General features: G+C 40.0%; 1 protein-coding gene across 2 annotated transcripts in view; it reads left to right on the plus strand.

Moving 5' to 3' along the window:
• Positions 1–15336: 15336 nt before the first annotated feature.
• tgfbi (transforming growth factor, beta-induced) overlaps positions 15337–27630 on the plus strand; it is a 68436-nt gene continuing 56142 nt past the window's right edge. The window contains exons 1-2 of one of the 2 annotated variants that reach the window (XM_069897772.1): positions 15337–15533; positions 16004–16102. In XM_069897772.1, the coding sequence (XP_069753873.1) occupies positions 15415–15533; positions 16004–16102 (218 nt within the window). In that variant the 5' untranslated portion in view covers positions 15337–15414. The remainder of the gene's footprint in view (positions 15534–16003; positions 16103–27630) is intronic. The other variant, XM_069897773.1, reaches the window with a different exon arrangement.

The raw sequence follows: 27630 nt of genomic DNA on the forward strand, positions 1-27630 counted from the left end.
AAAATTAAACCAGATAATTATAGGCCAGTGAGTCTGACATCAGTAGTAGGTAAATTATTGGAAGGAGTTCTGAGAGACAGGATATATTTGCACAGTCATGGGCTGATTAAGGATTGTCAGCATGGTTTTGTGCGTGGTAGATTGTGTTTAACAAATCTTTTGGAATTTTTTTGAGGAGGTAACCAGGAAGGTGGATGAAGGAAAGGTTGTGGATGTTATCTACATGGAGTTTAGTAAAGCCTTTGAGAAGGTCCCATATGGGAGGTTAGTTCAGAAGGTTATGATACTAGATATTCAATGAGAGATGGTAAACTGGATTCGAAATTGGCTGTGTGGGAGAAGGCAGAGGGTAGTAGTGGAAGGTTGCTTCTTGGATTGGAGGCCTATGACCAGTGGTATACCTCAGGGTTCTGTGTTGGGACCATTGTTATTTGTTGTATATATCAATGATCTGGTTGATAATGTCCTGATGTCAGGTCACTTGTCTGAGTGCTACTGGTACCATGTAACCCAGTACTACTTGTCACATGGTCAGGTGGTCAGCGATGAAACTGGCTTCCCCACCAAGCTTGCCTGGTGTGGAGGGTGGCTAGACATCCTGGAGGATGAAAAACAAGACTGTTAAAGGGCAATGAACCTTCTCATAGGATCAATGGTAACACGTGCTGTGAAGCATGGAAAAAGCATCCCTTGTATTGAAGTTTGGCCATTCACTGCAACAGAACTTCCACCAGCCGTCTTGGACCTCACCATGCCACTGGGTCTGGGAGGAGATGTCGAGAGGGTGGTTCTGAAACTGAGCCAACCCCTACTCACATAAATCCATTCACGCACACGCTGTTCCTTTCTGAGGAGTGGGTTGTCCTCATATCAAACCCCACAAACTGATTCAAAGGAACCATCATCATTCTATGCGATGGATAGCCAGATTGTGATTGTGTGGATGATAATGTTGGAATTAGATCAGCAAATTTGCTGATGATACAAAGATAGGAGGCGCTGTGGACAGCAAGGAGGTTATCAAAGCTTGAAGAGAGACCTGGACCAGCTAGTAGAATAGGACCGAAAGTGGCAGATGGAGTTTAATGCAGACAAGTGTGAGGTGATACATTTTGAAAAAGCAAACCAAGATAGGAGATGTACAGAAAATGATAAAGCACTGAGGAGTGTGGAGGAGCAGAGAGATCTAGGAGTGCAGATACATTGTAACTTGAAGGTGGCGTCGCATGTGGACAGGGTTGTAAAGAAAGCTTTTGGTATCTTAGCCTTTATAAATCAAAGTATTGAGTATAGGAGTTGGGATGTAATGTTGAAGTTGTTTACGACATTGGTGAGGCCAAATTTGCAATATTGTTTGCAGTTCTAGGCACTAACCTATAGGAAGGATATCAATAAGATTGAAAGAGTGCAGAGATTTTCTAGAATGTTGCCTATCTTCAGGGGATGAATTACAGGGAAAGATTAAGCAGGTTAGAACTTTATTCGTTGGAGTGAAGAAGAATGAGGGGAGATTTGTTTGAGGTTTACAAGATTATGAGAGGTATAGACAGAATGGATGCCAATAGGATTTTTACACTTAGATTGATGGAGATAAAAGTGAGAGGTCATAGTTTTCAGCTGAAAGGGGAGAGGTTTAGGGGGGACATTAGGGGGAAATTTTTCTCTCAGGGGGTGGTGGGAGTGTGGAATGAACAGCCATCTAATATGATGAATGCGGGCTTGATCATGTATTTTAAGAGTAAATTGGATAGGTACATGGATATGAGAGGAGTGGAGGGAATGGAAACAGACCAGTGGGACTAGAGAAATGATGGTTGGCACAGACAAGAGGGCCTGAGTGGCTTGTTTTCTGCATTGTAACATTCTATGGTTCTATGATTGCATTGCAATGGTGGCTCCAGGACAGATCCTCGGATATGCTGACACCTAGGAATTTGTTCTTGATCCTTTGCATGACTGAGTCCTCGATGAGGACTGAATCATGTTCCCTGACTTCTTCCAGAAGTCCATAATCATCTCCTTAGTTTTGCTAAAGTGGTTTGTTGGTGTGACACCACTCAATGAGCTGATCTATCTCCCTCCTGTACATTTCCTCATTGCGGTTTGTGATCTGCCGACAGCTGTGCAGACATCAGCAAATTTATAGATAGCATTGGAACTCAAGTGGTGGTATCGACCAGAGCTTCCACAGCCTTCTGAGGTAAAAGAAACATAAGATACCCATGGCGTGAAGCAATTTCTCTTGATTTCTGTCTGGAATGGATGAACCCTTATTTCTTCAGGCAGGCTGGCATCATCTCTTCATGTACCTTGACAGAACACAAGATATCAGAGCATCTGGCCCATTGAGTCTGCTCCACCAATTGATAATATCATAGCTGATCTAGCTGTAGACTCTGTTCCATCTATTGCCTTTTCTTCTAAACTTTAATTCCTCTAGTATGCGTCTTAAATATATTTCATGTGGTAGCCTCTACTGCTTCCTTGTCAGAGAATTCCACAGATTCACTACTCTCCAGGAAAAATTGTTCCTCTTTATCTTCATCCTAGATTTACTTTCCTGAATCTTGAGGCTATGCCATCTCATTCTAGTTTCACCTACCAATGGATACACTTTCCTGCATCTATCGTATCTGTCCCTTTCATAATTCTATATGTTTCCATAAAGTCCCTTTTCATCCTTCTCAATTCTAGTGAGTATAGTCCCAGGTGACTCAATCTCTCCTCATAGGCTAACCCCCCTCATCTCTGGAATCAACCTGGTACACATTCTCTGCACCACCTCCAAATACTTTCTCAAGTCAGGATCCCAGTCTGTTTAACACCTCTCATGTGGCAAATTCACCAATACAGGAAACCATCCAGTTATTACTGGTATAATTCCTCTACCCTGTTTATTCTTCAATATGTTGAAAGCTGAGACTTCTATGCATTATTCCAGATGTGGACTCACAGTAATTTGAGCATGACATCACAATTTTTAGTACATATAAATATTTGCTGTGGGGCTTCATATAAACGTTTCAGTGATTTATGTACAACAGCATAGAAATATCTTCCAATTTTTCACTATTTAAAAAATGCTTCACCTATCTATTCAATTCCATGTCCTTGACCATTCATTTAGCCTATCTCCATTCTCCTAACACTTAATAAGGACGTGGCATAAGAAAATAGATGGGCTAAGTGAATAGGCAAAGACATTGCTGATGGAATATAATGCAGAAATATGGGAAGTTACTCACTTTGCTCGTAAAGAATAATTGTACATTTCTCTATACCCCGCGCTATCTTTACATAAGACTCTACCTTACATTATTTGACTTGTTGAAACACTGGACCTTGTAATTTTGTTTACTTACTTGTTTTCATTGCACTACTACCTGTCTGTATAGCACAACAAACAAAGGGTTTTTTTTTGCTGTATCCTGATACACATGACGATAAACTATTCAGTTCAATTCCCTTCAAACTTCTTCATAAACCTTTCCTGCCAACCTGCCTTGCATCTGCAAATTTTCAAATATTTCCAGATTATGTTTATAAATTATTTATAATTCAGGCCCCATCACTAATTCCTACCACAGCCCACTCATCACTGCTGTCCAGTTTGAAAATGACCCAGTTATTTGGCTGTCTTTTCCATTTATTCTAGTCCTCCGTCTACTTCAGTACATTGTGCCCACTACCATGTTCTCTAATTTCTTTTTGTAATCTTTTGCGTGGCACTTTAGTGAAGGTATCTGAAAGTCCAAAGAGATGATATCAACTAATTAGTATTTATCAATTCTACTAATCAAATATTAATAATTTCAGCAGAATTTCTTTGTTGAACATGAATTGAAAAGGAATTAATGATTTGCTATTGGATGCTTGTAAAAAATCACTAAGTGTTTAGAATCCAACAATTGCATCCAACACTTTATTTGATTATGGCAGAGCAAGAAATTTTTGCAAAAGAAAAAATGTGATACTTTTCAGGAACACAGGCATAGGATACAAATTCAAGGAAAGTAATGGCAAATCTTTATGATTCACTGGCTAAGATCATCTGGAATATTAGATCCAATACGTGACTCATGGTTTCAGATTTACTATCAGAGTTCATACATGGACATCACATACAACCCTGATAATCTTTTTTCCTGTAGGCATTGCAGAGGTAATTGGTAGTGCAAAAAATAAACTGTACACAGTGTAAAACTGTAAACAAACTGCAATATAGAGAGAATAAAAAAATCAATAAAGTGCACAAGTAGGAGTCCTTAAATGAGGCCCTGATTGAGTTTGTTGTTGAGAAGTCTGATGGTGGAGGGGTTGCAGCTCTTCCTGAACCTGGTGGTATGAGTCTTGTGGCACCTAGACCTCATTTCTGATGGCAGCAGTGTGCTGAGTGATGAGTGTCTTTGGTGATTGCTGCTGCTCTCTGACGGCAGCGCTCCCTGAAAATGTGCTCAATAATGGAGAGGATTTTGCCTATGATGTCCTGGGCTGTGTTCACTACAGATGGTGATGCAGCTGGTCAGCACACTTTCTACCATACTTCTGGAGAAATTTTCCAGGGTTTCTGGTGTCATACCAAACCTCCACAAACTCCTGAGGAAGTAGAGGTGCTGACATGCTTTCTTTATGACGCCATTGGTGTGTTAGGTCCAGGAAAGATCCTCTGAGATAGTGACTCCCAAGAGTCCATTCCAATTGGCTCACTCTCTCCACCTCTGATCCCCCAATGATCGCTGGATTGTATACCTCTGGCTTTACTTTCCTGAAGTCAGCAATCAGCTCCTTAGTTTTGGTGACATTGAGTGCAAGGTTGTTGTTGCAATATTCAGCCAAGTTTTCAAAATCCAACCTGTATGCTGACACATCCCCTTCCTTTATACAACCCATTGTTCTGGTATTGTCATCAAATTTGTAGATGGTGTTATTCTTGTACCGAACCACACAGTCGTAGGTGTAAAATGAGTAGAGCGGGAGGCTAAGAATACAGCCCTATGGTACTCCAGTACTGATGGAGATTGTGGAGAATTTCTTGCCAATCTTCACTAATTGTGGTCTGCTGGTGAAGAAATCCATGGTCCAATTACACAGTGGGGTATTGATTCCCAGGTCTTGAAGTTTGCTGATCAGTTTTGAGGGGATGATGGTGTTAAATACCAAACTGTAGTTGATGTATGCATCTTTGCTGTCCATGGGTTCCAGAGGTTTTTGTAGAGCCATAGACATGATACTCTGATAGGCGAACAGGATGTATCCATGTCCACAGAGTGATATAATTTAGTAAGGATGTCAAAGCCGTAGGAGAGGGCATAGAATGACTGAAGAAAATGCTCATCACATTAAGTTTCTCGGGAAGTTGAAATTGGTCTCCTCATACTAGAGAAGGCAAAACAAACATTTTTTAGGATTACTTGTAATCTTGGGTGATTTCGGCAGAGTCAACAATGAGAAATAGTTCCTTATGGTAGAAGAATCAGAGCTATAAATTAAAGATGAATTGGCAAAATAATTTAGAATTATAATGAGGTGTTGAGGTGATGAAACAAGTTTTGCAGAAATTTTCAAGGATAATTTAAATAATTGTATGCATGTAAAAATATTCCAATGTAAATGAATAGGGTATGAGTGTACAGTAAAATCTCTGTTGTCTGGAATTCAAGCCACTGGCAAAAATGATCGAGGAAAATAAATGGGTAAAAAATACTGTTTTAAACTCGCCGTTAGTTCTCCATTCATGCAACACAGTATGAAACAACTGGAAAACTCACTTATCCGGTATCTACCAATCCCCTTAGGTTCTGGATATCAGGGATTTTACTGTAATTGGATAGTTTTCGTAAAGAATTTTCTAGAAAGTTCCATTATTCTATTGACATAATACTGAGAAACACTAGTACTATAAATAGTTCATATTAATCAGAACTAAATACAAACTGAAAGTAAAACTACAATGCAATTGAGCTATTTTTGGTTTATCGTCTACCCCATCAAGTCCTGAGCTTTGTTTAAAATAGATAGACCTGAGAATAAATAATTTAAAGATAATTTCCTCACCAGCTACTGAATATCACCTTAATGTAGACATAGCCATGAATATGACATCAAATGTGTTGCAAAGAGGGTTAAAAAAATTTTTTTTTGAGGATTTGGGATTTTGTAACTCTTGAAATTGAATAGTGAAGTGACCAGGTTTGGGTTAAGGAGATGATTAAATATTTGATTTGGGATTATAAGGTTTAGATTGCCATGGTTTACTCTGCCTTTCATTGCCCTGAGATGATAGAAGGAGTATTACAATATGGAAGGATAAAAAATAATGGCAGTCGAGGTTATTTATTCCCATCATACTGTTGCAGTATAACCTTTCTGGTAATGAAAGACAGATTACTTCTACAACTAATAAAAACCATGCTGAACTAACTCCACATCTTTGTTATAATCTCACTCTGCTTTCCTCTGTAGTAGAGATTGGCGTAATATACTGAATATTGTGGTAACGTTTGATTGTCAGTACTTCCATTAGCACCCTGCTGCTCTGAGTTTGGAAACCAGAGGCATTTCACGCCAATGTGAGAAGGGAAATCTTTGATTTCTTCTTCTTGTCCAAAGATGGTTCTCCCAAAACAAAATCTCTTTGGAATTGATTATCATTTGAATTCTCAGTGGTGGTACTCACTAATGACACAACAATTTCTCTGACTTCTTTTTAATGATTTCACAAAGCTCATAGGATATGTCTCTCAGTCCTCAGAAAAGCCATCAGTAACTGTTTTCAATGAGGTTAGAATTAAAACAAGAAAAACAAGGTTTTTGATGCATTTTAAAATTGGTATCAAACTGTTTTCTTCTTGGCTAAGGATGAAAACTGTCTGGATCCACAGGGACATCTGAAAAGACTACAGCACGAATGCAAACCATGCTTAACAGTGCTCATTGGCAGGAATGAGACCTCAAAAATTTAAAGTATAGATTACTTTAAGAATAACAATTGATATTCTTGAATCTATATTTATAAACTGTTTTGTGTCACAAATCAAATAAATGATGAATTTTACAGTGAGACATCTGATTATAAATTTTGGTAATTTCAAATACCTTTTCAAAACAATGATTTACACTATAGTAGAAACATTTTTCTTATTTCTTGTATTTAGTGGTTTTTGATATATTTATTTATTGTTATTTTTAATTTAACAGATCAGAAAATATAAGCTTGTAAAACTGGAGGATGATTAACTCCTATTTGATACTAAACTGTTCTTTCTTTGGCTTGGCTTCGCGGACGAAGATTTATGGAGGGGGTAAAAAGTCCACGTCAGCTGCAGGCTCGTTTGTGGCTGACAAGTCCGATGCGGGACAGGCAGACACGATTGCAGCGGTTGCAAGGGAAAATTGGTTGGTTGGGGTTGGGTGTTGGGTTTTTCCTCCTTTGCCTTTTGTCAGTGAGGTGGGCTCTGCAGTCTTCTTCAAAGGAGGTTGCTGCCCGCCAAACTGTGAGGCGCCAAGATGCACGGTTTGAGGCGTTATCAGCCCACTGGTGGTGGTCAATGTGGCAGGCACCAAGAGATTTCTTTAGGCAGTCCTTGTACCTTTTCTTTGGTGCACCTCTGTCATGGTGGCCAGTGGAGAGCTCGCCATATAACACGATCTTGGGAAGGCGATGGTCCTCCATTCTGGAGACGTGACCCATCCAGCGCTATGTCAATAAATCTACAAAACTAGTGTGTGCACAAGTGTGAGTGTACTGTATTAGAAATATGACACAAAAAGATTCTTTTTAGAAGATTCTCACAAGATGCCATCGTACTGTATTCCAAAAGATCTTGCAATGTTAGTTGCAAAAGTAATGATAGTATGAGAGAAAAACAAGGCCTCCATGACATAAGCAATCATGTTGCTGGCAGAGTGTCAGCAAGGTCCCACATCACATTGCTAAAATCGACATTCTGTGAGGAGTGGGATTATAGTCCTCCCTTTGAGATGGCGAAAGTGACTAATTTGAAGTACATGGTGTTACTTAATCTCAATTTGAAAAAGAAGAAAAGAATGCAGATGCTCAAAATCTGAAATAAAAACAAACAGAAAATATCAGAAATATTCAATAGGGCCAGGCAGCATCTCTAGAGAGTAACCATTTTAACATTTCTGTTTGATGCCCTCTAATCAAAACTAAGAAAGTTAGAAATCAAAGATGCTTTAAATTGCATTTAAAGGAGTGGAGTAGAGTCAATGATGTCCAAGGTAAAGCCAAATGTGGTTGGGAAGACAATGGTGGTGCCATCTGAGAGAAGGTGATGAAAGCTTATTAATGACATTTTTGCAGGAAATATAAAAGATGTTAAATAAATGTAAACAGAAGAGAAAGAGTTTTTTTAAAAAATGAGATAAAATCATGAAAGGTATTGATGGGGTTGACAATAAGATTTTTTTTTCCCCAGGGCAAAAACGTTACAGTCTAGAGCAAAAGCATTTAAGGTAAAGAGGAGGAAGTTATAAAAAGCACCAAATACATATTTTCTGCACTGCAATTGCTAAAGGTCCAGTCTAATTTCTGACTTTTCTTTGTCTGCTAAAAGGTTGCAAACCTGAAATGCTAATTCTTTTTCTCTCTCCTGGCCCGTTGAATATTTCCAGCATTTCCTGTTTTTAACTCAATTTCAGCTGCTGAATTGGCTCAGTAGGTCCAGATATCTACTCTCTGGTAGGTCATTAATTCTATTTGTGTCTTATATCAATGCCTGAAGAGGGGGCACAAAATCAGTGAACCGGTGCGGACTCGAAAGGCCAACATGGCCTGTTTCCGCTCCGTAAATGGTTATATGGTTATATATCCCTGAGAGACGTATTGTGTACCAAACAAATTTGTAAAAGTGGTCTTATGACTTAAAACATCCAAACGTTGGCACTATTATTCTCTTAGAGGAATTCTTATAATAAATGTTCAACCACTTATTAGAAATAATTATTAGATGAGTGTGCCCTAATGTCAAATATAATTTGTAGAATTAAAGCCAAATATAAAAACATTCAGTCATTTTAACACAACTTTTACAGCAGAAGACAGCTTGAGAGTATTAGCAACAATACTTCAGAGGAAGCTGTGACAAGGCTCCTGACTGAATTTTTATTGCTTTGAATTTGACAGGTAGCTGAGACATGTTTTTTTTTTAAATTTATATCAATGACAGCACCATCTGGAAGCTGTTATAGCCTTCAACAAAATATATTAATGTGATTGAGAAATACAGTGAATTATAGATTAAGAATTAGAAATTTTGGACTCGTCTTCTCCAGACACAAGCAATTTTGTTGAAACATTTGCTGATATTTACCTAATAACAATTAATTTCTCAGGAAGTTATCTGATCAATATCTTTTGACAGATGGTACTGCTCTTCTCTCAGTTTAGTACAGAGTCAGCACTAGATTCCTCTGAAATACTGACTCTAAAAAGCAAACCAATCAGCTGTTCCCTCCCTCCAACCAAATCAATTTTCATTGAATTGGTAAGAGACTTGTGGTTAACACAATCCCAGCAAACAGAAACACAAATCTGAAATCAGTGTAGGTGTACAATGAAAACTATCATCCTGATAATAATTTGGAACTCATCCAGAAAAGGAATTGGGACAAAATAGACTCTATTTGATGGCAGAACACGGAATTGCAGAACATAGAATTGTACCACACAGGAACAGGCCCTTCAGCCCATGTGTCTGTGCTGAACATGTGCAAATCAAACTTCTACTCTGCTGCAATGCTCCTGGTAAATATTCCTCCATCCCCTTTATATACCTAAGTCTTTCGAGAAGCCTTTTGAATACTACCATTGTATCTGCTTTCACCAACGGTAGGTAACATTTTGGCAAATTTTTCCTATACTTTTTACAAAGCCCCCACATCCTTCCTGTAAAGGGGTGATGAAAATTACAAACAGTATTCCAAGTGTGGCCTAACCAAAGTTTTATAGAGGTACAATATCACCTTCATGAAGCTAAGTATACCAGAAGCCATCTTTGCCACTTTATCTACTTGTGTGGCCAATTTTGATGAGCTATGTGGCTGCTCTCTTAGATCTCTCTGAATGTCATTATCTCTATACATTCCTCTTGCATTTGATCACCCAAACTTCTCCAGATTAAACACCATCTGCCATTTCTCCACCCATATCTGTAACTAATCTTTATTCTGTTGTATTCTCTTGTAGCCCTCTACACAACTCCCCAATTTTTGTATAATCTGAAATCTTATGAACGACTCACCTACTTTTTCACCCAAATCATTTATAAATATTACAAACGAAATAAAATGAAATGATCTGCCTAGACAAAGCTCAGTTTTTTACCTGTTATGGACAAAAGAAATTTTAAGAGGCGAATCAGCTAACCTAACGGCAATCAATTCACGGCATCACGCAAAATGAAAATCCTAAGTGTCAGCCTAAATTCTTATTATCTATTTTGAAGTATAGAGTAACTAAAGGAAAATACTTTTTCATTGTAGTGGAGTAGAATCCTCTTATCTACCATGGTTTGTGTTGTAGAAAACAGCTGCAGAACAGTGTTGCCAGTAGCCTCCCACTCAGTTGGAGTTAGTGTATAGAAGGAAGTTAAGTATGATGGATGGACTTGCTTCAACTTGCAGCCACCCACATTCAAAATGTGATTGAAGTTCATTTGGAAGTGGATAGCAATGAGAAAAGAAAGATAAGCACAGCTGAAGATGAATCATGGTCTCTAAAACATATGGCAACCAACTAGAGGTTGCTCTAATAGTACAGCTCTGCCGCACAGCATATGTAATGTGTACAAAACTCTTAGTACACCTACTGCTTCAGATGTACTTGTGCTCTCCAGAGACCAGCATTCACTTTGATGGCTTGGAGAACTTATGCACCATCATACACCAGTTAGGACACTTGCTGCCAGAAATGTAACAGACACAGGTTGGTTAATTGAGTTTTCTAGGTCAGGAGCAGCTTCTTTTGCAAATAAAATAACAAGTAACTAATTCAAATGGATGCACTGGAGATTTTTAACGACCTGATGTTTCACAGCCAAATGCTGACCTCACTCGATATATAGCAATGGGAAGGTTCACCTCGTTGTGCTTGTGAAAGGGACCTTCTCAGACATGCACTCTCATACACTACAGGTGTGTTAGGCACAAACAGGGGTAATAGTCTAATGGTAACATTTTGAAGGCAGGAGTTTTATCCTCAGTGTCCCACAGAATCTTCAGCATCGGGTCAATGTTACATTGTTGCTTAGGGATGAAAGTTGTTACCAGGCTCAACATGACGTCAGTAACTATTCTACAAAATTAACTCATTTACTGGGGAGTTTTTGGGGAAATTCTGAGCTCCTGAAAAATGATAATTGAGAAAACATTTATGATATGAACTCTCTTCTTCACTAAAGCTAGATCTTCAGCATGACTTGTGGCAGCAACCTTGTCACACTTACATCCAGACCTGCTGCTCTTCCCGAGGGTCACCTGCAGTGGCTCCCTGTCGTGCTGGACTTATCTGTGGAAGGAAATGTACACGCATTTTGTGTCTCCGTATCAGCCTTCTTCCAACTGCATAAGGATGAAAGCAGATATCAGAGGATGCAACTTCATTTAAACAGATTTGACATTTTAAATAGGTCACAACAGACTGTCAATAGATACATGGTGAAAGTGCACTGATTTTTATCATTCATTCCTAGCTTTTTCCATTAAAAGCTCCTAGTCTTTCGCAAGACATGCTGTAGTCGCTAGGGAAACACTGCAGAGGAGTACTGAAACAACCAAAGGCTCATAAAAGCAAGCACAACAGAAAAACACATATCCTGAAGACTTCTAGATCTTGAAACAACTATAAAAAGCGCCAAATACATATTTTCTTACAACAAGGATGGAGGGCCATTAAGTCCACTGAGACTATGCTAGCTCTCAGAGGAACCACATCAAATCCATGCATCCACATATTTCCCTGAAATGTCATGAGGCATCAGTTTTTCTCTGAGTCTGATCATCCCACTGTGGTAAACCACTGTTATGCTGTGACTGGCTGCTACTGACTAGACATGCCTCCCGAGACTGATCCTACCCAAAGCCCCTTGCTTGCCACCCTTTTACATTTGCTCTGATAAGTTAAGGAGGTGGATGGTTGTTTGATAGAGGTCTGGTCTTTAGCCATTAAAAGCCTGATTGTTTCACTACTCAGGCTTTTGTGAATTATTGATGGTACATCACCCACCAACCTGCTCATTTTTGATGTAGAAGGAAATTGAGGCACTGGGAGGAAACCCACGTGGTTACAGGGTCCATGTCAGACTCCACACTGATGGCATAAGAGACTAGGATTGAATGGGAGTCCCTGGAACTGTGAGACAGGAACACTACCTACTACATCACTATGAAGCCCTACCCAAACACCTTCAATGCAGGAGCCATTATAGTATCCAAATAGATCCCACCGTAATGACCTGATGCTTCCTGCACCAGATGCTGAACTCAGTACAAGACAGTTGGAAAGCTCACTCTGTGGTGATAGTTAAAGGAACTATGCTATGCTTGCACAAGGGAGTACAGGAGTGTTAGGCACAAATGAGATAAGAAGTCCAATGGTAACATTATAAAGGCAGCAGAGTTGTCCTCAGTGTCCCACAAAATATCTGTTATCTGAAAAAATATTATATAGCTGTTTAGGACTGAAAGTAATTACTAGGTTTGACACTTCCAAAATAATTCATTGGCTGTAAACCTCTTTGGAAATCCTATGGTTATAAAAAGAGATATCGAAGAACAAATTAATTACATGAACCCTTTTCTTCATTGAAGCTTGATGCTGACTGTAACATGTGGCAAATACCTTGTCGATACTTCTATCCATATGTGTCAGACAAGTTGCATGTATGAACATCACAAAACCTCAACTTTCAGTACAGTTATGCTTAAAAGCTTTATTAAAGGGCAAACACACAACTGCTATCTTCGAGTGATAGGCAGGATCTTTTAAACACACGTTCTCACTTTCATTAGTGGGCCTGATCATATTACTTTATGCCAAGAGTTGTGGAACTGGAATGGTTATAGGCACTTCACTTTTCTAATAGATGATTGGACATCATGCATCAAAGATGGGCATCTGGGGAAGTCTTTAGATGATCTAAGTTCTCCCAAGAAAATAGAAGATCATACTGTCAACAGAGGTGACTTTGGGATGAGCCATGTTCATGTTCAATTGTGGACTTCTTGGCAGCTGCTCAGGCAAAGTTTTTGATTGACTTACTTTTTATGATCTCCTGCAGCTTATAAAAAGGCTTAGTTCATATGAAGAGGTGGCAAAGGAAAACATGTCTTCTCAAAGAGGAAGCCTGTAGTCTATTTCACCTCTTGACTTCCCCCCAGGCCTTTCATCACTTACAAGGCACACATCAGGAATTTGGTGGAATGTTCTGCATTTTCTTGGATGAATACAGCAACTGCTCTTGGCACCATCCAAAACAAAACAACTCACTTGATTGGTTCGATGTATAACATCCCAAATATTCTTTCCCTATGCCACTGATTCACAGGGGCTAAAATCTGGACTGCTTTTGAGTTCTCAAATTAGTTATCACCTGCAGAATTTCTTGACCATAATGTCATATTGGAAGATCATAGCATTAAATATCATTTGAAGGGTATTTTAAGTCAAACAAATATAGACAAAGTTTAAAATATCAGAATGATGGAAACAAAGAATATATTTTAAGTGAATATTCTTGAAATTATTACTTTAAATCACTTTTAGTGAATAGAAATCGGCTGATCTCTCTCAATATTGCTTTACTGAATCAGTTTTATAGATCAATCTGTATAATTTTCCTCTTAGCAGGTTGTCTCACTCCTTTCATCTTCTTATCATTGTGTTCACAATGTTGTAAGTAAGTAATCGATAATGTTAAATCCATGGCCTTATGAGGTTATTAACAAAGTAAATTTTATAAAATCAAACGTTTACCCAATTGTTTATATAACTTGGCTGTGTTTGACAACCTATAGTTTGGTGAATGATTGGAAAGTCATTGCAAGTCAGCAAAACAATAAAAAGAGTTGTTAATTTAAGATCATGGGATGGGTAATAGATTGACATTGCCACAGAAGCCTGATTTGGCCCCTTCCTATATTGAGCTGCTAATGGTCAACTTAACTGTAAAATGGAAGCTTGCCAAATAGATTGTACAAATTACATATACTCCAATGTCACTGAGACTGCAATATCTGAGATAGAATTTTACCAAAAGGTTAACCAAATTGTAATTGGGCTCAGGAATGGACTGGGAAAAAATGCTGCAAGGAGAATTATCTGAATGCAATGAAATATAAAGTATTTATTAGGAAAGAGGTTAGCTATTTCAATAATATTAGTACTTCAAGGTATCAGATGTCTTCATTGACAACTTGGATTTCGAGGAAGAAATAAGATGAAGAGAGTCTGACTGGATGATGTATCATTTCATTCTTACTGTACCTTTTCCTTGCAGTTTGAAACAGTTGCATAGCTTACGATATCACTATGCTTGTACTAGATTTTCATTCAAGCATTTAAATTTCTTACTTGGCTTATTGCAATTTGAACTTGTATCTGTAGATCATAATGTAGGTTACTAGATTACAATTGAAATTCTTTGTCAATACTTAAGGACACAGATTTAGGGTAAGGGGTAAAAGACTTAGAGGGGATCTGAAGAGAACCTTTTTCATCCCGAGAATGATGAATATCTGGAACGCACTGGCAAAGAGAGTGGCGGAAGCAGTGTTGCTAACAGGGGCCCATTTGAGTTACCTAGTGCTGGAAGAAGGAATTAATATGGATTGATGCCCATAGGTCAGCCTGAACAGATGGGCTGGATGGCTTATTTTCAAGCAGTATAATTCTATTGCCATGTATCTCTAACTACTTCATGCATAGATTTGATGAAGTAATAAGATAACTTTTAATAAAAATGTTTTCATTGTGATGCCTGTTCAATAGGGGAACAGGATTGAGGGCCTGAATGGCTTGTTTCAATTCATAGATTTCAAATCATTTCTGGTGTTTTCCATTTTTTTAAACTCCCACAGTATTTGTTCATTCCATATGTAAACCGATCATATATACCTCCATTTCTTTTGATTTAGTCTCAAACCAAAATTATGCAAACATCTTGCCAAAGTAAATGAGAGAGAAGGCATGAGGTTGCTTTAAAGTTTCAATGACAAAACTGTGGGTTGCTCCTCTCGCCTGCAGGGTCTGGCCTGCCCATAAGTTACATCAGTTAGATCTTACATGCTAATGATCCTCTCCGCCCCTATAGCTCAGGGCTCTATAAATTGCAACTGTGTAAAAGGCAGCATTTTACCCCAGCAGACTGTTTAGATTTTTCAGAGAGAACGGTCAGAATGAAGTACCTTGTTCTCTTTGGTTTTGCTTTAGTTTTGTTTTGCATTAGTCTGACCAATGCGATATTACCCTATAAACAAGTGTTACAGCACAGCAGGATCAGAGCCAGGCAGCACGGGTAAGTAACTTTTAAAGCAATTTTAGCAATGTTTTGCCTGAAACTCTTAACTTTAAAATCAGTTTACTGGAATTCAGATATCATGTTGTGCCTGAAGTGGCATACAGCACAAAGACAGGTATGTGTAGAAAAACTAAAGTGAAAGTGAAAAAGCCCACAGGCTTGATTTAAAAAAAAACTTTAAAAAAAATTCAGGCTGTATTGTCCATTCAAGCACATGTACTTGAGAAAGACACTATTGTTGGAATATTCACGTTAATTTGGAATAAAAAAGTCACTGTCTATTTCAGTAATGAAATCACAGCTTTTAAAACTGAATTTGATGAGAGGCGTGTTAGGTAGTACTATACTATGGAGAAACAATAGTTTCATTGAATGGCTGTGTGGTAGATTGATTATGCTTTTGCTCTTTCCTGGACAAATCCTGTTCAGCTTTCTTTACTTAAAAGAAAAAATGTGTTCTCCCTCAGCCCCAATGTATGTGCTCTGCAGCAAGTGGCAGGATCCAGCAAGAAATACTTCACCAACTGCAAACAGTGGTACCATCGGAAAATCTGCGGCAAACCAACGTAAGCAAAATAGAAATTAAAGTTAGTCTTCAGTTTCAACATGAGACTGAAAATATTTAGCAGAATTATATGTTCTAAGCATGACAGCAATGGTTCTAAACAAATGTTCAGAATTCATTTTACTGCTTATCTTGTTAAAGTAGTTTTACAGTGAATATGTACAAATAAACATTATAGAACAAAGTGTTCACCATCAAACATCCATTTGCAATTAACTTCTACTGGTACAATTCTGAGTTGGACTTGATTATGAGCTATAATTGACATTTAAAAAAAAAGATTTAGAAGAAAACTGTTTATACCATGAGGAAAGAAGTAAACATTTGGCAAATGACCTGCCCAAAATAAAACCAAAAGTATCACGTTTCACCCAACATTTGAGGCTTAATGTTAAATTCTGAGCAAAATGTCCTAATCTGAACTGTACCAAGTTCTGTTAGTATAGTTCTAATTAATTTAGCAAAATACATCTTCACAGTCAACTATCCTTCTGTAGTGTAGAAGTGTATTGCAAAAGGATGTTTGACTGTGAAGATGTATTTTGAATAGCCAGGTCTGAAGGTCTGATTTCCTCAGACAGACTTAAAAAAAAGATTTCAATTCACTTATGTCTGGGTGTTGTAATAAAAATGCATCAAGTAGCAAAGTGGAATTTCTTATAAAGGAGTGATTCTGGGATATAAAGCTTTTAGGTTAAGTATCCCAATGCATAATAGGGTGATCCACTTGGAACATAAGTAGGAGTCTGTGGTAACTGGCCTGTTGTGTAAAATATTTGACAAATCTCCCTTTGTTGTCGGAGCTGGAAGTTTCCAAGTTAAACCTGCCTCTGGATACCACACAGGCACATGGTGCCACTTCAGAACATCAAGTAATAGGGAAGAGAATGACAGAAACCTGAGTTGGTGGAATATTGAAGTCCAAATTGGATCAACGTGTCCAGATATTGTAAAAGAAATCCTGTATGGTTGCTCCCACAGCATTTGGGTCGGGAAAGGGACAAATTTTTCAGGTTCTTCATCATCTTTTTAGGACTTTACATATATGTCAGACTGATTAATATATTGGTAAACATAGTTTAAGCACAATGTATGGAGGAAACATGTGAAATGATTAAATATGCTGAAAGTAAAAAAAAAATCAATCTATTCTGTAAATAAACAGCTGAAGGATAAAACAAAGTCTTCACATCCTAGTAAGGTGGTGTAGGTTACACATAGAGTACTTCAGAAATAACAAGGATGGCAAGCAGTGCACACTATAAGAAAAAGTCACCCATGACACCAACCAGATCAGAGTGTGTTCATACACTGTGGCAATGAGGCACATAAAAACAGAATAGATATTTCAGGATTTTAATTTTTTTTAACCAATTACAATGTAAAATTGTACAAGTCTTTCTCTCAATAGAACATTATATCATTCATTAAGAATTGCAACACAGAAACAGGGCCTTCAGCCCACCAGCTGATCATTAAATACTATCCATGCTACCCATTCACCAGCACTTACTCTGTACTAAGCCTACTATGCAGTGACAATTTAGGAACACATCAAGGTGCTTCCTTAATATTGTAAGGATACAAGTTCTGCGTTACAGGTGAAAAAAAAAATCTTCCTCAGATCTCTCTAAATTCCTCACTCCTATCTTTAAACCATGTCCTGTGGTCTTAGACACTCAAACCTTTCATTTATCCTATCTATGCTTCTCGTAATTTCTATCAGATTCTCCCCCACCCACCTTAGCCTCCTCATTTCTAAAGAAAATAAATCTAGCCTCTCCAGTCTCTCATCAAACTGAAATGATCGATCACAGGCAATATTCTGGTCAATTTCCACTATACCATTCCTCGAGCCTTCAGAATTCCATAATTTAAACTAAATCCATCAAGCCAAAAAGAACCCATTTACATTGATCAAATGCAAATCCCATTTTATTTTGTTCACTTTCCCATCAATCTCTCAGATTCGTCTACACACTATGGTCATTTTACACCAGACAATTAAACAACCAGCCTGCATGTGTTTGGGATGTGAAAGGAATTTGGAACACCCAGGGAAAATCCATGCAGATGTCCAGATCCCACACAACAACACTAGAAATCAGTTCCACAAACTCTGAGGCTGCAACTCTGTTATGATTTCCCTTTGCCATATTTAGTTGATCAGAAAGATTCAAAAAAAAAAATGACAGCACTGCCACAGCTTCTGTAACTGTAGTGCTGCCCTGGTACAGTCTCACGGATATCGGGGAATGGAGACACAGCATTCCCCTGAGTGGTCTAACTGTCCAGTCTGACTGCTGTCAGCTCCATACAGGCTTTAAATGGCCTGTTAAAGGTGGATAATTTTGAAATCCTGCGACCACTGCGTCTGAACCCAAGATGGTGATGCTCTTGTTTGGCAGCAGCCTCAAGAGGTTGCAGACTCCGGGGAAGAAGAGGCCTGGTGCTGGGCTCCAGAAATTGGGAAGACCACCTTCCATTTGAGAAGGAGAAGCAGAGGAGATGAGCCATAGGATAGTACCGTGGTGGCAGACTAGCAAGGAGCTCTAAGCTGAAGAACACACAAATGGTGGACTGTTGATGACTCATGGTGAGGAACCCACACAGATTGCAGGCTGGGGTCAAGGGACCCACACTAGGCTGCAGACTGCTGGAGATTGGCTCAAGACCGGCTGAAGGGCTACCAGGTATCTGAACTAAGATGTGAGGCAGTACCGAGGGTGCTGAAGGCTTTGATTTTGTCACAGGTTTGGATCTGGAGTTCGGGTTGCTGATGGTTTGGACTAAAGTCTGTGTGGCTGCAGGAGTGCTGGAGGTGAACCCATGGACACTTGGTGACTCGGTGGTGGTGGGGGTGGGGGGGAGAACAACACACTTTCTTTTTCTTCTCTTTCCCTGTCTGTAAGGGGCACGGCAATTTCTGCTGATGACGAATCTTGGTCTGCTTTATGGAAGGCTAAAGGAAATTTCATGTAATATTACATTTTCTGTTTTATTACATGACAATCAAAAATCTTGGAGTTCAGAGTGTCGCTTCATGTTAATGATAATTACACTAGTTTTATCTCTCTTCACCTCAGTGTCCAAACTTTCTTCTTTTTTAATCCCCTTCCTTCATCATTCTGCTTTAATTTTATTTGTCATTTTTGATTTAATTATTCAAATCAAGGACTTTTTTTCTGGAAAATTGGTGTAATTGTCAATGTGGGAATTTACTGAAGTGTACATTAGTCTCGGAAGTGTAAGCTGTGAATGTTGATGACTGATTGAAGCATTGGGATCAATATTACCAAGGCTGATCCTGTCTTCACATATATATATTTTCAACCTCAGATAATTCTGAGGTCAGTATCATCACTGCTGGTTGAAACAACGTGGGTCTCTTTTTTGAAAGATGCCAGCTTAATGTTGGCTGTTTCATACCATTACTCAGGCATGTCATAAATGTCGAATTGGAACATCATGTCAAGGTTCTCTTGATAACTTTCTTTGATGTTCAGATCACTGAAGTAATTTCTGCCTGAGAATGGCAGAAATGCATGTGCTCTGCGTAATATATCTGCTCTGAAAAATTCTTGAAGTCTATGAGCCTATTATATCTAGAATGACGTTCTGCTTATTTAAATTAGAGTTAACTTTTAAGTTTAATGATAGAGTCTCTATTGTGGTTACACATTAAAAATAAATTAGACTGAAAAGAATGAATAAAAATGTTCAAAAGATATCCTTATTGTCAGTTGTACTGAACATGAAATGATAATATTTTGTTATTAAATTACATATTATGTATGACCATCTATCATATACAATTTCAAAAGACGAACTTTTTAAAAAAAAAGATTTATTTTAAAAAATGTATATATACATTTAACATAAGCTTATGTTAACGAAGCCAATATTTATTCCCTTGTCCCATGAGAAGATGTGGTGAGTGGTTTGCTAAGCCATTTTGGGGAAAAGTCCTCCACATGAGATAGACCAGACTGAATAAGGATGACAGAGTCATGGAGTCTGTAGTTAGTAAAGGATTACTTAAGATGGTATGTGAGTGGGAAAACAAGGTTGAGAATCACTGATCTATGCCTTGTTCTTTCAAGTACCCAACCAGTTAACTCTTGCATGTTGTTCCTGTCCCAGCCTTCACCATCTCCTCTGGCACCTCATTCCAGTCACCAACTACCTCTTCTGTGAAAAAATGCCTTTAAACCTGTTTCTTCTCACATTAAACTCATTGGCTATAGTTTTAGATACTCCTATAATGGAAAATAGACACTAGAAATTTACCTTGTATATGTATCTCATAATTTTAGATACCTCTCAGCCTCCTTCACTGCATGGAAACCTTTTCCCTGCTGCAAGCTTGCAATACACCATCTTTACCACCATCTCTATCTATGTACTCATTTTCATGATCTATATTTTACAGTCATTGTACTGGTTGGCCCTCCCCTGATGCTGTAACTTCTCCACTTGAAGTCCACATTTAGATATTCAAGGGGGAAGGTGGCCTTGATCAAGTGAGATTTCTCCACCCAGAAGAAGTGCGGGTTGCACTCTGGCCATCTGCGGGTCAGCTCCCTAATGTACCGGAGGTTGCGGGCTGGTGACTCTGGGGTGGCAGAGGCTGTTGTATAGGGCTTGGAGGTGATCTGCTTGCATGTTGGTGCAGGTACCCCAGGACAGGGGATTGGGAGGCTCGTTGAGTTTCCCAGGCTGCTTCAAGATCTTGTAGTTGTAGGTGGACAGTTCAATTCTCCACCTCAGGATCTTGTCATTCTTAACTTTTCCCTACTGTTTGTTGTTAAACATAAATGTGACTGTACATTGGTCAGTCAGCAGGGTGAATGGTTTGCTGGTTAGGTAATGCCTCCAGTGGGCCGCTTTCTCAATGGCTGAGTGCTGGAGTTCAGGGCCCTGGAGGTTAAGGGAGAAAAATACCACCAGCCTGCCCGCCTGGTTTGGTGTGGCAGCCAGGGTGAAGTTGGATGCATTGCTCTCCAACTGGAATGGGATGGATTTGTCTACCTTGGCAATGTCGCCTTTGATGCGAGTGAAGGCAGCTTGGGCCTCTGACGATGGGGGAAAAGTAGCAGTTTTTACCAGGGTGTGAGCTTTGTCTGCATAATTTTGGATCCATTGTGCATAGTATGAAAAGAACCCCAGGCACCTTTTCCAGGCCTTGAGGTTATGGGGGAATGGGAGCTACAGCAGGGGCTGCATATATAAAACCATATAACAATTACAGCACAGAAACAGGTCAATTTGGCCCTTCTAGTCCACACTGATCCAAGTACCCTCCTCTAATCCCACTTACCAGCACTCTGCCCATATCCCTCCATCCCCCTCCCATCCATATACGTATCCAACTCTTTATTAAATGACAAAATTGACCCTGCCTCCACCATCTTTCCTGGAAGCCCATTCCACACAGTAACCACGCTCTGAGTAAAGAACTTCCCCCTTATGTTACCTTTAGCCGTCAACTCTCAACCCATGACCTCTTGTATCCATCTCTCCTCTCAATCCACATCAACTCCATCTATTCCTCTCATTATCTAAAACACCTCTATCAAATCCCCTCTTAGCCTTTTACGTTCAGGGTCGGGTCCAATGACCCCATTCTCCACCCTAATATAGCCAGCCACAAAGTGCGGAACACACATTTCTTTTGGTTATGTGAGATTTTGGGATTTTGCTCTCTGGAGGAAATTTTTGCAGGTTAGCTTCATGGTCCTGCAGGTCATGGCCACAGATGTTCACATTGTCCAGGTAGGGGAATGTGGCTTTCAGTTGGTGGTCATCCACTATTCGGTCCATCTCCCTCTGTAAGTCCGAAACTCTGTTTGTGACTCCAAAGAGGACACTGATTAAATGGTAGGGTCAGCCATCCGCCTTGAACACTGTGTATGAGCTGTCCTCCAGGTGGATTGGGAGCAGGTGATAGGCCGACTTGAGGTCAGTGGTGGAGAAGGCCTGGTACTGGGCAATCTCATTTGCCGTATCAGCTATGCGAAGGAGGGGGTAGGCATCCAAGAGGGTGAACCGGTTGATGGTCTGACTGTAGTCCTCCAACAGCCAGCTCCCTATCATGACTAGAAGCCCCCCCCCCACATCTCCATTGGGCACACAAAACTCAAAACGGTCAACCAGTTTACCTATCTCGGCTGCACCATTTCACCGGATGCAAGGATCGACAACGAGATAGACAACAGACTCGCCAAAGCAAATAGCGCCTTTGGAAGACTACACAAAAGAGTCTGGAAAAATAACCAACTGAAAAACCTCACAAACATTAGCATATACAGAGCCGTTGTCATACCCACACTCCTGTTCGGCTCCGAATCATGGGTCCTCTACCGGCATCACCTACGGCTCCTAGAATGCTTCCACCAGCGTTGTCTCCGCTCCATCCTCAACATTCATCTCCAATATCGAAGTACTTGAGATGGCAGAGGTCGACAGCATCGAATCCAACTGCGCAGGGTAGGTCACGTCTCCAGAATGGAGGATCATCGCCTTCCCAAGATTGTGTTATATGGCGAGCTCTCCACTGGCCTCCGAGACAGAGGTGCACCAAAGAAGAGGTACAAGGACTGCCTAAATAAATCTCTTGGTGCCTGCCACATTGACCACCGCCAGTGAGCTGATATCGCCTCAAACCGCGCATCTTGGCGCCTCACAGTTTGGCGGGCAGCATCCTCCTTTGAGGTTCTTCTGCAGGTGTTTCGTCTGGCCGCAGTAATTAGCACTTTGAGTGCTCGGCGATGGCAACTGCTGTTTGGGACCCCAAGTCCCAAGATGATGATGCTCAAACTCCCCAAGTGGCGGCCGCACTACTGGTGGAGTAAGCTTCCGCATTTAGTTGGCCCGCCGCTAGTGCCTTGACGCGATCGGCCACATTCTGCAAGGTCCGATCATCCTTCTCCAAGAGCCTTTGACTGATATGATCAGACTGGCCACACAGGTGGTAGATGACTGCTGTAATGTCGGTGTAGCCACAAGCTCTCCCCAGCTCCCGCAAGGCTCAAATGTATTCGTCAATGGATTCACCAGGTGCTTGTCAACAGCTGTCCAGAAGGTATCAGGTGCTTGTCAACAGCTGTCCAGATGGTATCAGGTGTGGATCACATTCTTTGGGGTCAAGTACTCCTTTTGCAGAAGCCCCATAGTGGCTTAATATCTCACAGCCTCTAATCATCTAGAAAATGTGGTGTCCAACCTGAGCAAACAGTAGGTCACTCTTATTGACTTCTTCCCGAATATTGCGTCGCCTCATGAAGGCATTCAGGCAGTGCAGCCACTGATTGAATTTTATGGAGGCCTCTGAATCCTTAGGGTCTGTGTTCAGCTTCTCCGCTCCAATAGCCTTGTCCATGGCACGTAGGTATAGCGATTAAATTGTAGCCCTATCAATTAGACCTGACAGACCAGAAGTCGAGATTAATAGGCTTTAATCGCTATAAACGTTGTCATATCTTATGTGCTGTTGGCCTGATTCCAAGGCAGTATTGATTGGGTGATACTGCCTTTATTAGGAATTCTGGAGGGGGAGGATTTACAGTATCAAGGGTGGGCTAACAAGTATAATGACTGTACTTTGTTCCACCATAGAACCCAGGGATCAACATTAATCGTTTGATCACCTTCAAGATACTCAGATAAATTTGAGAAACATTATTTCTCGTGTATAAAGTCATGCTGACCATCCATAATTAGATCTTGCCTTTCCAAAAGCAAGTAAATCCTGTCCCTCAGCATTCCTTCCAATAACCTTCTCACCATTGATGTGAGATTTGCCAGCCTGTAGTTTTCTGGCTTGTCCTTAAGCCTTTTGTTAAAATAGGGCACATCATCTTCCTGTCTTCTGGTAATTCACCTGTCCCTAACAAAAATCTGTCTTAAAACCTGAGCAATCTTTTTTGTTTCCCATTACATCCTGATCAGGGCCAAAGACATCTACTTTTATATGTTTCTTGTCCTCTCTCGATAGACATTAATTGTGACAAAGACTAGTAATTGGTGATTCCACAAATTCTGAATTGTGATTAGAAATCTGGTCTCTGGATTGTTAGTGTGGGCTCTGAATTACTAATTGTGTAACAACCATTAAGTCACCGCCAACACAGTAATAATTATTGTTGATTTTACTTTATTCATAAAAGGAGATTAAGTGTAAACCAGATTCCATAATTTTGCCATTGAGGAAAGGATCGAATTGTTCTCAGAACCTGCCAGTGTTCTTTAATAACACCCTATCTTATCATTATTGAAGTGGGAGTTTCTGTGGATAAGCTTACTGGACAGTTCACTATATTAAATAGAAACTGCGCTTTAAAACAACTCCATTGGCTATGAAATTCTTTGTGGTGTCCTGAGATTATAAATCTGCTATATAAATGCAAGAATATGTTTTTAAATGGCAGTCATACTCTATTGAGCTTCAAAGCGAAGACTATAAAGTCCTAATTGTTGCATTTCCAGTATGACTGTTCCTCGATAGTAGAATCTTGGCTAGGTGATATAACTGGGATATGTGTGCAGATTGGTTCCAGGATTCAGAAAGTAGTAATGGTCCGAATTTTGTGTGCAAGTAATTATATACTATATCTATAATTCACACTGATTACACGATGAATGCTGCCAAATTTCCAGCACAATGTTTTGCTGTACAATTCCTTAAGTCAAGTTTAACTAATGCTTTTACATTATGACCTACTCAGATGCAGTTAGCACACGTCTATTACAGCGCCAGTATCCTGGGTTCGAACCTTGTTCTGTCTGGTTGTCTGGTTTCCTTCCACACTTCAAAATGTAAGGGGTTTACAGATTAATTTGGGTTGTATGGATGTTAATGGCCAGAATAAGCTTTTACCATGCTGTGAATAAATTAAAAAAAAATTAAGATACAAGGACGTCTTGTCTTTATTGCACGTGTTGGGACTCAACAGAATGAGAAATGTACATGATGGCATCAGGTGCTTATTCTACATCAGTATTCAGCTTCATTGCAGTGAATATGACTTAGATGCTAAGAAGGTAGATTATTTTTATGTGCGATGTAATTGCATTCCCATAATGATAAATTGTAGATACACATGGAGCAGTAAACATGTCTGGTGAAGTCCACGTTTTTTTGAGCCTACTGCCACTGAAAGCATAATAAAATTGAGCTCAGTGGCATCCAACAATGGGCAGTGCATCTCCAGTAGCTATTTTGGGGGGGGGATATTCATTACATTGGAGTCCATTGGTCACGTTTGTAAAACTAGTTATCATAGATGCTCTGAAGCCAGCTTCTGTGTGACTTAAAAGGGACTTCTTTGGCACATAACAGTTTGGTACTGTGAACAAGACAGAAGCGGTCCCCTTTAGATGAATTACTTTACATGTTTTCTTTGAGTCCCCAATTCACTCTTCCACAAGAGTGAATCTAAGCACACCCAGCCATTGATTGCATGATTCTGTCCACCCACCAATTTCCTAACCCCTCCCAATCCAATGATCACCCACCTGCACATCCACAAATCAAGCAATCACTTCCTCACACTTAATTTGCTAATCTCCTGATTTCCCAATACGTACCAATCACCTGATCTCACCTTACCTGCCCCTGATAAGATGAACCCCTTACTCCCACTTTACTAACCAGTGATTACAGACTGCCCACACTGCGTAACCAATAGCTTGCAGTGGACCTTCGCCTCCTCCCTCAACATTCCTTGTATTCCCCACCCCCTGAAACTCACTGATTTGAATCTGGCCAAGGCTCCACCCTTGTATAATTTATTTTGGGCCATCTCCACTGGCACAGCATGTGATGGAATAACCTTCTTTCATATAAGGTTGTATTTGTTTAATCTCCAACACCTTGGATTTAGACATTGAGTTTCTGAGCGGAGAGCATTTGTGGTGTTTTGGTTGTGTTTAATGGGAGAGCAGTACGAAGGTGCCATGATGGTGTATGTTTAGGTAGAACAGTCGTACCGTGGTTAATACATTCAGTGTGCTGTGATCATTTACAAAGATAACCCAGTGGCAATGTGTGAGGGGCTGCAATGTTGTTTATAATTGGATTGAGTGGGAATGTACAATGGAGGTATCATGGCCATGTACAGTGAGGTGCAGTGTCAACTTACAATTATAGTAATGAATGATACTTGCTAAATATTGTCAAGGCATGTTAATATAATGCTACAAAGAACATACTAACTGAGAGAAGGGAAACAAATTCATGACAGTATCTTGTTTGAAATTAGGAGCTCAGTAGTAGAAGTGTCAAGAAATTAGAGCTTGAGGTCAACCATATGAGTCTCAAGAAAGAAATCTCAGTACATTCAAAGTTTCTAATAGCAGTCAATGTCTTCATGAAGGAGACTTCCAATTTGCTCATAGATAATCTTATTCTCTAGTAAAAAAATTTTTTAAAATTTAGACATGCAGCATGGTATCAGGCCATTTTGGCCCATGAGTCTATGTCACCTAATGTAGACCCAATTATCCCACATTTAGAATGGTGGGTTTTCCCCAGAGCCTCCATGCAGATATGGGGAGAATGTACAAATTCCTTACAGACAGCGTGGGATTTGAACCCCAGTTCCGATCCCTAGCGCTGTAAAGGCATTGTGCTAACCACCACACCAATTTTTATTGCTCTTTAATGGAATAAAATATTCAACAACAAACTGGATCATACTGATAAATAGCAGTGAAAACTGGAGTGTTACTGTCACCTGAATAGCTGGGTGTTGTGTGGGGAAGAGTATCAGGTTTGGTGGGTTCACAGAGAGACAAGTCTGGACACAAGTGTGTCCATTAACACACGGGAGACAAACAGGGCAGAATGTTAAATGGTACTCGATTACTATTTCATTTAAACAACAATACAGACATTCACGTCAGACCAAGGTTGACCTCTAACAATAGTGAACTTATACTTGACATGCCCACACACTTGAGTACACACACTACAAACAGGGACTCTTAACGCACCCAGTTCCCTGTACCAACAGGTGCGGCAAGTGTTGGTCTATCGCAATACTACGACTCAGCTTCAGTGTAGTGCTCACCTTTCCCACGACACTTCCTACGATGTTCACAGTAGTGACTTGGCATGGAGTGATGTCCAGGGCTAGGACCATGAGGCAGAGACGCTTTTGGAAGACTACTCAAAAGAGTCTGGAAAAACAACCAACTGAAAAACCTCACAAAGATTAGCGTATACAGAGCCGTTGTCATACCCACACTCCTGTTCGGCTCCGAATCATGGGTCCTCTACCGGCATCACCTACGGCTCCTAGAACGCTTCCACCAGCGTTGTCTCCGCTCCATCCTCAACATTCATTGGAGCGACTTCATCTCCAACATCAAAGTACTCGAGATGGCAAAGGCCGACAGCATCGAATCCACGCTGCTGAAGATCCAACTGCGCTGGGTGGGTCACGTCTCCAGAATGGAGGACCATTGCCTTCCCAAGATTGTGTTATATGGCGAGCTCTCCACTGGCCACCGAGACAGAGGTGCACC

Source organism: Narcine bancroftii, chromosome 9 (assembly GCF_036971445.1).
Source record: "Narcine bancroftii isolate sNarBan1 chromosome 9, sNarBan1.hap1, whole genome shotgun sequence".
Taxonomy (NCBI): domain Eukaryota; kingdom Metazoa; phylum Chordata; class Chondrichthyes; order Torpediniformes; family Narcinidae; genus Narcine; species Narcine bancroftii.